This window comes from Ochlerotatus camptorhynchus, unplaced genomic scaffold (assembly GCF_037179485.1).
Source record: "Ochlerotatus camptorhynchus isolate MF236.1 unplaced genomic scaffold, CSIRO-AGI_Acam_v1.1 ptg000472l, whole genome shotgun sequence".
Taxonomy (NCBI): Eukaryota; Metazoa; Arthropoda; class Insecta; order Diptera; family Culicidae; genus Ochlerotatus; species Ochlerotatus camptorhynchus.
Genome location: NW_027040958.1, coordinates 1,138,358 through 1,151,472, shown reverse-complemented (window position 1 = coordinate 1,151,472; position 13,115 = coordinate 1,138,358). Strand labels below are relative to the sequence as shown.

Genomic DNA, 13,115 nt, shown 5'->3' with positions numbered 1-13,115 from the left:
GATTCGAAAGAAGATCTCAATTTAAATTTTATTCATACCTAATTCTTTATGGATAATTTGAGCTAAGAATTCTAAGTTGCTATAGGAGTATCGGATTTTGCCTCAGTAGTAGACAATATAATCAATTATATTATTTTCTTTTTTTTATAAAATCTTTTCATATGGAATTCTCGATTAATCCAAGTGATTAGTTGCTGATTAGACAAAATTGAATCACAAATGGAGCTTCATTGGGATTCTGAGATGATTTTGAGCTTCACTGGTTTAGTTTTGTGTAAAAATGGTACGTTAAAAAATCAGTTCAGACATGAAAAAGTTTTTGTACGAAAAACTTTTTTTCCTTAAAAGTGCCCATCTTGAGATGTATGGACGGTTGATAGTAAACATAATTACCTATCTTGAGGCAAAGTTTCATTCAAATTAAACATAGCCATTTTTTTAAATCGACTTTAAATATTAAAAATCGTTTTTTTTTTCAGTGTAGGTCTCATATGAAATTTTTTTCATTTTTTTTTGATAATTTGGTTAATTTCCTAAAAGTCATCCATACAACAAATTTTTGTAGGAGTTGTCATTTTTCCATAACATATTTTTGAAAAAAAATCGGCAGAAAAAGTTTGGCCCTTCTCAAATGTTAGTCTAGATAAATTTTGGAAAAACTGAGTATGCAAAAGTGCTTATTTAGTCAAAGTCTACACATGCAGAAAATTTCATTGAAATCTGAGAGGGTGCTGCCAGCTTCGATTCGATTTGGCGCGAAATGCGTCCAATGCATCAATATTGTATCCAAACTTTAAACAATAAATAAAAGAGAAATTTCATGGATGCGAATCCGTATATTCGGGCATGCGATCAACGATTGCAAACCATTGCGTAACAAGTGTGTTAGAATACTATGCGGGCAAACACCAATTTAAAAGTTATCAAGGTGTTTTATTTCGTATTCAAGTCAGTCAGCTGGCACTGAAAACTCCAACAGTAGGCGGGACCAGTCTTGTAAGCGGTCACGGTAGTCGACACATTTTCTGTGATAATTGACTGCCTTTGCCTCCGACACTTGCAAAACAAGCTATCATAGTACAGTACCAAACTAAAATGTCGTATGACAGGCTCTGTCATACGATACTGTCGCCGAAGACCCGTCACGAATGTATGTATTTTAGTTTTTCTCATAATAAGAGCTGCTGATGGTGTGCTTGTGCGAATTCTGAAAATAGCAAGCAATGATGTCCTATTAATAATATTTCTGATCAGAAATGGTTTGATTTACACCAAATTGAGGAATTACAACGAAATCACACATGTTATATGATAGCTATTTTGATAATTTTCTTTTAGCTCGAATGTTATTCTACCGCTCGTGTTGTGTGAGAGAGACGACGGTAGAGCATGAGTGTTCAAATACAAACAGAATGTCGCGCACGACAACGAAGCGAGTGTAGTAAAAAACGTCAACTGTTTCAACCCCAGCTCACTACTAGGGGCATCCCACTCTAAACTTTGTATTTCTCACGATGTACTTATAAAGTTCTAACTGAAGTCTTAGATACCTATAAATACTTAAAAATACTTAAGAAATACTTATTACTAGATTGTTTCCCTGGTTGCTAAACAAATTTCTGTTATTTGTTTACTCAATGTTGTCAGGGATTTAATGTGTTAGGTTGGATTTTGTGCATTGCGATCGTTAAAGTATTTAGATCATACAAATTAAGAGATTTACAACTTCAGAGGAAAGGTCAATTATGGTATTTCGTTTATGAGAATGTATCTTTTCTTCTGACATAAGAGACAATTTAAAAAAAAAATCTGCTTTCCTGCGGCACCGATTCTCAACCTGAGGTACCCGTCTCTCTTATTTATGTAGCTATATTTGAGATAGTATCTGAGCAAACACACTTTTTCTGAACAAGTTTCATTATAATATTCACTCCTATTCCCTATTTGGATCGAAACGGATTTGTCATAAGTATTTTTGAAAATTTGTTTTGATCAAAATAATGGTAGATATATAAGTGATCAATTGAATTCTATTGAACAAAATTAGTATTAGGTAAACATGTGAAAGAGAACAGAGAGCCAAATGTAAACCATTTCTTTTTAAAAATATATATATAAATATATATATATATCGATGTTTTTTATTTGTCAAAGCCCATTTGCATTAGCTTCACAAAGCTGAAGTTCAATTTAACATTAACAGAGTTTTATTTAAACTAATGTTAGTGGAACGAGGACCGATTACTCGTGGCATGCTCGAGGTTAGGGGTAACAATTGGGTAAACAGGTGGAAGTTCTCGGAGTTTCACTGAAGTCCCCATACATGTCTGCATAGTTGACGGCGTACCGTTTCCAAATTAACTCTGTCTTCGTCCTTATGTTCTCTTCCAATTGTGATGTAACTTCAGGCTTCAAGAGCGCTATGGTTAGGCTACTTGAAAATGCCAGTACGTCCACCTTTTTCATCTTAATACGAAAATCCTCGGCAAAATCACCAAAGCACCGTTGAATGATGACTGTAAATAAAATATTTAATATAAAATGAGTAACAGCAATAGTCAATTAAATTATATTCAAATCATCAAAATATCAATTTTATCCTATCAGTATGAGTATAGTGAAATAGATATTTTACTTACCGTACCGAAGACTAACTCTTAGGTAGATATTTCGCAAAATTCACGCGTAATGTTTGACATCGAAATAAAAAAAAAAACAATTGCACTAGAAATCGAGGTTATTGCCATGACTTGCTTGATCAAAATAACGTCTAGATAAAAATATTTGAAAATACTTAAAAATACTAAAGAGATATTTAACAATACTTAATGAGTATTGGAACTAAAGTTTAGATTGGGATGCCCCTAGGCTCACTATAATATATCTCAGATGACGTAGCGGTTCGTGCTGGGGCTCTCACGCAGAGGACTGAGTTTAATTCTTCAAACAGCTCCAAATCTAATACTAATGCTCACTAGCGTGCACAGGAATCTTGTTAAGGAGGGGCAATTTTTTTTCTTTGGTGCATTTAATCTGGGGATGGGGAGTACTCCAAAGTACGTCGTAGATGGTGCTGTCCTCCTCCCACTTTTTCCCTACTGTTCAATTTAGCTCATTTTACTTATTTTTTTTTGTGGTTCATCTTCTTCAATGCAAACTGCTTTCAGACAGCCAATGGAAGTTGGCAATTTAATCCCATCGACGATGTCGATGATGATCGGTTCGTCAAATGGTTGCGATAGTAGGGCTTTATCAGAAATTATACATTTGCTGCAATGTTGTTGCCTTGGTCGTTGAATTCAGCTGAAGTCACGTCAGTTGGTGGTGATTGCATCGACAAACCGAGATGAATGACCAATAAGAATCGCATTTTCCTTTCACATGCACACTGCGTCGACAACTACAAGGCTCAAACAGTGCTCATAGCAGTGAACAAACAGTATATTGCTCTTGATCAATCCAATCTTGATCAGTGATATTGGGTGCTTGGCTCTGATGAAGTCTGCAAGTAGAAGACGAAATATGCGTATCTGTCAAAAGATAAGCAATTATAACGGAATTAAAAGGAAACAAACCAACACACTCAAAGCTGTGCATTGACATTTTCAGAGAAGATTCTGCGACGATTTTTTAGTAAGACAACAATCGACCAAGGTTCAATGGCAAACTAATACCCACTTTTCAATTAGAGAATCCAAAAGTTTTTTTTTTTTGAACTCTATGAGCTCTTTTGAAATTCTTCTCAGAAGTCCTCTGGAATTATTTTTTGAACTCTCCTTGACTTTTACTCAGAACACCTTAGAACTGAAATTCCCTTAGAGTTTCAGAAGAATTTCCCCAGTATTATCCAGAAATTATTCCCGGAATGAGCTAGAAATTATCGGTACTCCCTTGAAATTTTCCTCAAAATCCCTTTGGAATTTCACTCAAAATTTAATTTTCTCGGTATTCTTTTCGAAATTATCTTGGAACGAGCTGCAGGATGTACTAGAAATTGAGGTTCTTCTCGGAATATTTTTGAACTTTTTTTTCTCAGAACACCTAGGAACTGAAATTCCCCTCAATTTTCAGAAGAATTTCCTCTATATTCTCCAGAATTTCCCCAACATCCTTTTGGAATTTCATTCAAAATTTGATTCTCTCGGTATTCTTTTCGAAATTATCTTGGAACTATCTGCAGGATTCACTAGAAATTATTCGCAGAATTTTCATGGAATCATCCCCAGAAATCATTTCTTTTGGAACTTTTCTTCAGAATTCTTCTCGGAAGTCAAGTTTAAGTTGTCTGTCCATTCACCAAAATGTTGTAGTTTTTTCTACCAGAAATGTTCAATAAAGCTTGCCCCTCCATTCACCAGAACTGTGCAATGTACAGTACATCAGGAATTTTCAATTCAACTATCGCCTTCATGCAGCAGATTGTTGCAAATCTTGCACCAGAAATTTTCAATACAACTTGCCCCAGAAAATTTCAATTGACAATTTTCCACCGTTAATGTTCAATAAAAATTATTCTCCAATCTTCTGATTGGTGCAGATATCCTTTTTCCATTTTCCACCAGACATTTTCAATATAGCTTGTTTATCCTATCAATAGAATGTAGCAGGTTTTCCATCAAATAAAGCTTGCCCCTAATTTTAGATTTTTCAGCATAAATTTCAGTAAAACAGCTTCCCTCCAATCATCATAATAGTGCAAATTTTACACCAGAAATTATTATTAAAGTTTGTTCCTCTATTGAGCAAAAGGATGCAAATTTGAGACCAAACATTTTCCGTAAAGCTTGCCCATCCGTTCACCAGAACGTTGCAGATTTTCCTCCATTAGTTTTCAATATAGTTTAATTTAAATAAAGCTTGTGCCTTCATTTACCAGACCAGTGCAAGTTTTCCACCAGAAATTTTCTGTTCGTTTCATTTATCATAGCGAAACAAATTTTGCACCAGAAATTTTCAATAAAGCATGTTCTTTCATTCACCAGAACGGTGCACTAAAAATTGTCAGTGAAGTTTATTTCACCATGCACTTTTGTGGTGCAATTTTCAGGCTTTGCCTTTTCATGCACCAGAAAGGTGCAAATTTTCCACCATAAATTTTCAATGAAGCTTGCATTCATCAGAAAGATGCAAATTATGCACATGAATAAACCTTGCTTCTACAAGTGTTGCGAACGTTCCACCAGAAATTTTCAGTTAAATGTGCACCTCCAATTTTTTTGCATGATTCAATTTTTCCACCAGAATTATTCAATAAAAAGCTTTTTCTACGATTTACCACCACAAAGGTGAATTTTTCAACCTTAAATTTACCCTCTTCTTTTAACCCTCCATGAACCACTTGAAAAAACAAATTACACCAGATTTTTTTTTTGTATGCACCACTGTGGTGCAATTATTTGACCAAAAATTGTCATTGAAGTTTGTCCATTCATGCACCTTTGTGGTGCAATTTTCAGACACTATTTCAAAAGAATTGACGCAATAAAAGGTTTTCAGTACCCTTATAGCATGAAATGAAGTTAGTTACCTTCAAATCAAGCTATCAAGAAATCAAGTTATTTTATATCATAATTTGGAAATGTGGAAATACACGTCTTATAGATAAAAGGAGGGGCAATTGCCCCACTTTGCCCCACCCTGTGCACGCCGGTGCTAATGCTGATAAATCAAAACACATTAATACCTGCCTTCAGAAAAAAAACTTTCATAAAAGTGCGAACTAAATATAGAATTGCTGTAGAGGACAAAAACCATTTTTAATTTATTTTTTAAAAGTTTCGTTCAAGTTCGGCCAGAAGCTGCTTAGAATGCTCTACAAATATGGCACCGGAACTTTCAAGTTCTTAGAATTCTATAGACCACCTTCAACCAAGCTGCTTAAGCCACAAATAGCCTTTTATCAGAACTTTTGGTTACTTGGGCAAGCTTCTTGTTCAGTAGATGTTTTTTTCCTTGATTTGCTTTCCGTCGATCTTGTTTTCCGTGCTGAGCACAAATGCTACCGACGCCAGGGAGGCAGCTCCCACACCTGGATCCTACCTACTCATGAACCGAGTACAGCTTTCCCCCGAAGAACGCGCTCTGATTTTATGCGAATGACTAGTTCTCCATTGGCACTACTCACATGCAAAAAATCGGTCTGACTGGTTGAAACCCTGCAGAGAAAAAGCGGTGGGTGCAACTCAGTGGGTAGCGCGTTCTTCGGGGAATAGCTGTACTCTCATAAAACTGTCCCGGTACTAACAAACCTAGTCTAGATATGCACTAACATTATTTCCGTATGTTCTAACACCGTTTCCCTCCGGTTCTTCCTTCGTTCCAGGAAAAAGTCCTTCTGCCAATCAACGAAACCTTCATCGCTGAAGAAACGTCGCAGCTCAACGTCAGCGTGGATCAATCGTCGCAACTCGGTTACGCCTCCCTCGACGGTGGTGCGCAAACGTTTCAAGAGTCTTCCCTTTGCAGTGGGCCCACCGGAAGGAACCGATCCGGAAATCACGGTAGACGAGTTCTTCCTCCAGGAAGCACTCGCACAACGCAGCAAAGAAAGCGCTTACCGGCACACCGATGAGGATCCTTCGCAGGCAATGACCGAAAATGACGACAGTAGCCGTAGCTACAGCGAAATCAGCGAGGGAACATCGCTTAACCCGCTGAAATTGCCCCCACCCTGTAAGTGTCCGTACTTTGGCGAGGGCTGTAGCAAGCAGCAGTACGAAGGAATCCGGCCAGCCGAGATAAAAATCGTCAAAACCACCTCGAACTTTAGCTCAATCTCGAACTTTGATACCCACGTCTATAGCAATATCTCGACCCGATCGACCTCGAGTAGTTTATCGACATTGCCGGCATCTTCGGTGGTGTCTCCAAATAAAAAAGGCAACAATTTGAAAAGCGTCTCGGTGGTGACGTGGGATTCACGCCGCCATCAACGGCGTGGATCGAGTTTCGGTGGGGCACGAACATCCTTGTTGTTAACACCGACGAAGCCCAGCGTTTCGAGTACATCTCTGCGACGCTCGGCAACGTTGAGGCATCACAATGAAAGTACACCGTCGATCGTTGTATCGGGAGTCCCAAAGAAGAACAGCTCGTCACCGTGTCTGATTCAAAGGCAAACCACTATTCGGTCCCATCACTCCCGGAACTCCAGCGTCATATCGCGGAACTCCTCGCGCCATGGACGCATCATTCGTCTGGAACAGAAGGCAACCAAGGTGCTGGGGGTGGTATTCTTCACCTTCGTGATACTGTGGGCTCCGTTCTTCGTGCTGAACCTGCTGCCGAGCGTATGCCAGGAGTGCGAGGAAAGCATCAACCACTGGGTGTTTGAGTTTGTGACCTGGCTCGGATACGCCAGCAGTATGGTCAATCCGATTTTCTATACCATTTTCAACAAGGCGTTCCGGGATGCCTTCAAAAAGGTGCTACTCTGCCGGTACGGTTCGAAGCCGACCTGGCAACCGAGCAGCTAGCAGCACTGCATTGCTCATTCCCGTACGGTGGCTGTCTAGTACTGAGAGCTCTCTGGTGCGCCAAATACCACGTCCACTTCCCTTTTCCGAAGTGGGCTCGATGTTGCACTTACTATTTTTCTATCAAAGGTAGCACTAGAGAATTTTTTACGAAGAAACTTAAGAGATGTTGTCGTGTGTTAGAGGAAAAATAAATGTTTACACTGTTAGAAGAATACAGCACGAGTCGAATGTCTGATGCCGAACATCCAGCAAACTAACTGTTACAAATTTAATAAAAATTTAAATGTCTGGTTTATCGTTGGAAGATAAAGGATTTTTTCACAACATCAATACAAACCAACATTTTCCGATGGTTACGTTATGGTACATTTGCACAAGTTAAAGGTAACATCTTCTACTTCTTCTCGTGGGTGCCATGCAAGTACACTTTACAGTCTACTTATTGCTACATCAGTTCGTTATGGTAGAGTACGTACGGATCGAGTGTCAGTTGTGTAGTGGTGGTTATTTAGCACGTATGTAAAACGGGTTAGTTTATACACTTTCATCTGCCAGCAGTGGCACTCGGGAAACGGGAAGTGTAGCCGGATAACGAACGTAGTTCTCCACCCACTGTTGTAGGTTTTCTTCGTCTCGTTTGAACGGGTAGGTACCCAAGGTGATGGGAACCCGCAGTGCCACCTGTCGCTCCATCATGTTTGGTTCGACGAGGATCTGGACAGGGAACAGCAAATGGACACAACATTAACTGACGCGGATGAAAGCGGTAAAATGAATGCAGTTCAGGCATGTCTTCAATAAAATAAACTCAAACCAATTTCACCGAGACTCCAGGTAACATCAATGTTCGGACCCATTCGAACAAGTTAAATACTCACGCAAACGCTGTACTGTATCCTAATCAAGTGGCACCCGAGCAGGTTGGTGGGTGGCAACGGCGGCACTGTCAGATGTCCGTTCTGCAGCACATCTCTGATGCCGGATTTGATACGATCCCGTACGATTGCTGCCAGCTCTCGACGTTCCTGGTGCAACAATTTGCCGTGTGCATAGTAGTGAATGGTCTGGCATCCGGATGTGGCACAGGTTATGAAGTGAGAAAATGGAAGCGTAGAATGAGATAGGAACATATTCAGATTAATTTGTACAGTGCTATTTATGTCGGGTAGAGAACTAATCCGGCTTAAGAGCCTTTTTCCATCATGTCGGCCAGGAGACATAAAATATATCAATGATTTCGACATGCAGGGCTAGGTTATAACAAAATGTAAACAATTTGTGGTTCTTTATCGAACCCAATGGTAGGGTAAATAAATTTAGAAGTCATCTTTAACAATGAATTATCGGCTCCGGAAAGCTAACGCGATTTAGCCTTCCAAATAAGCGAACTGGATAAAAAGAAGTCATCTTAAGTAAAAATATACGATTTTTTTGTACAAATCCGTTTGAAAAAAAATCAGGAAATGTGCGAGTTGTCATGCTTAGTATGACGGACATTGATGCTTAACCCTACCTAGTTGAATCTCATTTTGAGTTTGCCTTTGAAAGTAATTAAAATGGAAGCAGCATTAAATTGAAATGGACGGTAGGATGATTGCGGTCTGTTCCGTTGGGTAATGCAGCTTGAGTGTGCAAATTAAATGAGAGATAATTATGGTCTTGAAAAAAAGTGTAATGATAATTGCTGGTTAGATGCTTGAGCAACATTAATAAATCAAATCAATTGTGTTCTGTTGTACAAGGATAAAACCACATAGTGATTCGCATTACGTCGTAAGGTTGGAAATCAGACATTTTATTTGCCAAATTTAAAAAAATAAAAGTAGAAGGGTCTGTGCCTAGGGGCACGAACGGAAGCTTGACGTAGGACCGCTAGTGGACGGAACAAATGTGAACATTTAGTTCTTTTAATTGATCAATCATCAATTATCTTAACTCTTTCCGTTTTTTATTTGTAAGCGTATCAAATTTGTAGTATTTATTTCAAAGAGAAAGTTGATGAAGAGAATCCAAGGGACTGTCAACTTGAGTATTTTCGATTCATCTACCCGACTTTAAAAGGTGTATTTTAATTTGTTTTTGTTTTATATGAATTTTTAAGTTTTGAGCATTTTGGTATACTTTAATATTCAATTCACCCCTCACAGGATTTCCTTCCAAATTATATGAATGTTGAATATGGAAGTATTGTATGTGCAGAATATGTAAAAAAAGGAGGGACTTCGAGAGATTGAACTCGTGAGAGCTAATTTTCTCACAAATTTGATTTTATTGGCTTTCTGGGGACTGAATATACACCCAGAGCGAATTATTCTCACTTCTCTCAAATTCTATATGGATTTTTAACACTTCCTACCAGCGTGTTCTGGAAATGGTCGGACGATGATTAATCTCACCAATACATTCGGGTCTACAATTCCACACTTTATATAGAGACCAGGTTGAGCCTTGATAGCTAGCTACTTGCGGGAACTGATGACCTTGACAAATGTCCAAATAATACTCTTAACAAATGTATGGTGGTTGAGTAATGCTGACGAGCACGACGAGCTACTGATTCCGATCCTAGCCTAGCGGTGGGACTTCTTCCTCCTTCTCTATGGTTGCTCATATGAGCTCTGCAGCTCGCTGCTTGCAGGCAGCCTTTCGTTGTTGTTGTTGTTGTTGTTGAAAGCACTCTTGCTGCTGCTGCTGGACTGGACACCACCACTTACGGTTCAGTGGGACCGTATCGAATTCGATTTTTAGGTCTGTGTTAGGGAATGTGCTGTTTTCAGACATTCGGTGATAATTTTGATCACCATTGTAACAGTTGGACATTTGGTATTTTTCAATAGTGACCTATTGAAAATTAACTAAGAGTTCATTTTAGCAGATTGGTAGATAAATTTCCAATCGTTTGGCTTGTTTAGAATTAAAATATATCTGCTATTGGTCGAAACCTGACCTCTTTTCGTAATGCTGTGCATTTTGGTTTTTTGAAATTGCGTGGATTCTATAGATCCTGTGGAGATCTATCTAGAGCTGATGTATGTGTTGGAAGAGGGAAAAATGTAAACTTTGCGGGAGACGATGTCTTAACACTCGCAAGCAATTTTGTGAAATATGAAGTAAAACAAATCCTAGCTAGTTCTGCATGATGATTTTGTTTGATTTTATTTATTTGTAAAGTCGCCGGGAAATACCAGCTGGCGATTTGTTTTTTATGATAACTCCTTACTTGCAAACAGGCAAAACTCACAAACAGGCTGCTTTTTCATGGTATACAGTGTGATAATTCAATAATCAATAAATTATCTCAACATTTATCGTTTATTGTTTATCAGTCAACAGGTAAAATGTTTACCCCAATGACACCTGTTTTACAACTAAATACAAAACTAACGAATAACATAAATTAACATAAAACTTGTTTAAAACTACGCTTGTTTGTTTCTCGTGACACGTTGAAATCGTACACATAATAACACCGGTTGAATACACGGGACATGCTTCGCAAAGGTTGTCCAAGAAACTAAGAAGCGTAGGACTGTCAATGTTGCCTTGCAGAAGATCCCCAACAAAGCACGATTTTGCCACGTTGCGTCTTGCTTCTAGTAATTCCCGATTTATAAGTAGACAACGGCTTTCATAACTGGGCAGGTTGAATGGATCTCTCCACCTAAGATGACGTAGAGCGAACCGGACGAATTTTCGCTGAACAGCTTCGATGCGTTGAGTTTCATTCTGGTAATAAGGAGACCAGACGATAGACGAATACTCCAAGATAGGGCGCACAATTGAGCAGTATAAAGCTTTTAGGCAGTAAACGTCCGTGAACTTTTTTGTAAAGCGAAATAAACATCCTAGTTGCGATAAGGCTTTAGACACAACGTACGCGACGTGATCCTTGAAGGTTAATTTTGTATCAACCAGAATCCCCAGGTCCTTAAATGTCGAATCACGTTGTAGATTCACGCCTCCCAGAGCATAGCTAAAATGGAAGAGTGATTGCTTGCGGCCAAATGAAATAACCGAACATTTGGACACGTTCAGCGACATTCGATTAATATGAAACCATTCAGCGAAGGCTTCCAGTTGTTGTTGCAGAAAAAACGCGTCTTGTGGTTGCTTTATCGTGTAGTAAAGCTTCAGGTCATCGGCATACGAGAGTTTTAGGCATTTCAAGATAAAATTGACATCGTTCATATACAGCAAGAATAGAAACGGCCCCAAGTGACTTCCTTGGGGAACACCAGACCAAACCGGAAAGGAGGGCGAAACGTGGTCTCCAAATTTGACGGACATACTTCGACCGGTTAGGTAGGATCGAAGCCAGGAAAGCAAGTTACTGTTCATTCCCAGCTTGTCGAATTTAGCAACTGCGATTTGATGATTCATTTTATCAAACGCCGCGGATAAGTCTGTGTAAATAGCGTCTACTTGTTGACCATTTTCTATTTGGCGGATCACGAACGAAGTGAAACAAGTCAAATTAGTTGTCGTCGAACGGTTAGGCATAAATCCGTGCTGATCAATCGAAATGTAGTGTGCGTAGTTCTGAACCAGCTTATGCAGAACGATCACCTCAAACAGCTTAGAAGTGGCGCTCAACGCAGCTATGCCCCGATAGTTCGAAACAATCCGCTTGCAGCCTTTCTTGAAAACTGGGAAAACATACGACTACTTCCAGCAGTTACACCAGTAGCCAAAGATAGGTTGAATACTCTTGCTAGTGGTGTTGCAAGTGTATCCGCGCAGCATTTGAGGACAAGCGATGGAATCCCATCCGGACCACATCCCGTGGAGGATTTTAAATCCTTTCCGGCTGATATAACCATATCGTTCGTGATCACGAACTGTAGCCCAGAGGCCGAAAGTTGAGGAACATTTCTGGTGGCGACGGCTACATCCTGCGGGTCGATGTGTTCATTAGTGAAAACATTGCTGAATTGAGAACGGAACAGGTCGGCGATGTCAGTGGTGGAATCAGCTTCGAACAATCCGTTGGTCATCGTAGAGGGCAGTCAGGATTCCATCCGTTGGTGATTGCCGTAACGTAACGGATTTGTCTTGAAGCGCCTTTGCAGATGGTCCTGATATGCGTTGTACAAACGATTATTAAGTTGGTTGTATTCAGTGCTCGCCGCCATATATCTCATTCTCGTGGAGTCCGTGCGATACTTGCTATGTCGTCTGAGAGCTGCCCGCTTCACAGTCCTAAGATGCTTGAGGTCAGCATTTGACCAGGCTGGCTTAGCCGGTTCGTGTCTAGACTTCACGGGAACGAACTGATCGATGGCATACCACAGGATACCAGATATGGTCGACGCAGCGAGGTTGGCATCACAATTTTGAAGCACCTCGTCCCAATCGACATGTGCGAGGAACTCGTTCATGCTGTTGAAGTCAGCCTTTCTGAAATCATAGGCGATGCTTTCAGAGGTATCTTGGAAGCGTTGCTGTGGACTTATCTTGAATTCCATCAGTACAGGAGGATGATGCCTGCAGATTTTAACGAGCGGTGATGGAGCTTGCATAACTGTGCTGTGCTCGCAAAGTTCCTCACTGACGAAGCACAGATCAAGCGTACGATTGTTTTCATTTGCAATTCCACTCATTTGTCTGAGTCCAGCGGTGCTATACGCATCAAGCAGC

The 13,115-nt window shown here is 39.7% G+C and overlaps 2 protein-coding genes across 2 annotated transcripts in view; one reads left to right on the top strand and one right to left on the bottom strand.

The window, feature by feature from the left end:
* Window positions 1-7,670, top strand: part of 5-HT2B (5-hydroxytryptamine receptor 2B) — a 245,146-nt gene extending 237,476 nt beyond the window's left edge. Inside the window, exon 5 of the mRNA XM_065235345.1 lies at window positions 6,323-7,670. Coding sequence (XP_065091417.1) covers window positions 6,323-7,475 — 1,153 coding nt within the window. The 3' untranslated portion in view covers window positions 7,476-7,670. The remainder of the gene's footprint in view (window positions 1-6,322) is intronic.
* A 142-nt stretch (window positions 7,671-7,812) lies between these two features.
* The window catches only part of LOC135712356 (arrestin domain-containing protein 17-like), a 31,173-nt gene continuing 25,870 nt past the window's right edge, over window positions 7,813-13,115 (bottom strand). The window contains exons 4-5 of the mRNA XM_065235346.1: window positions 8,357-8,542; window positions 7,813-8,192 (exon numbers count right to left, since the gene is read on the bottom strand). Of these exons, the coding sequence (XP_065091418.1) occupies window positions 8,013-8,192; window positions 8,357-8,542 (366 nt within the window). The 3' untranslated portion in view covers window positions 7,813-8,012. The remainder of the gene's footprint in view (window positions 8,193-8,356; window positions 8,543-13,115) is intronic.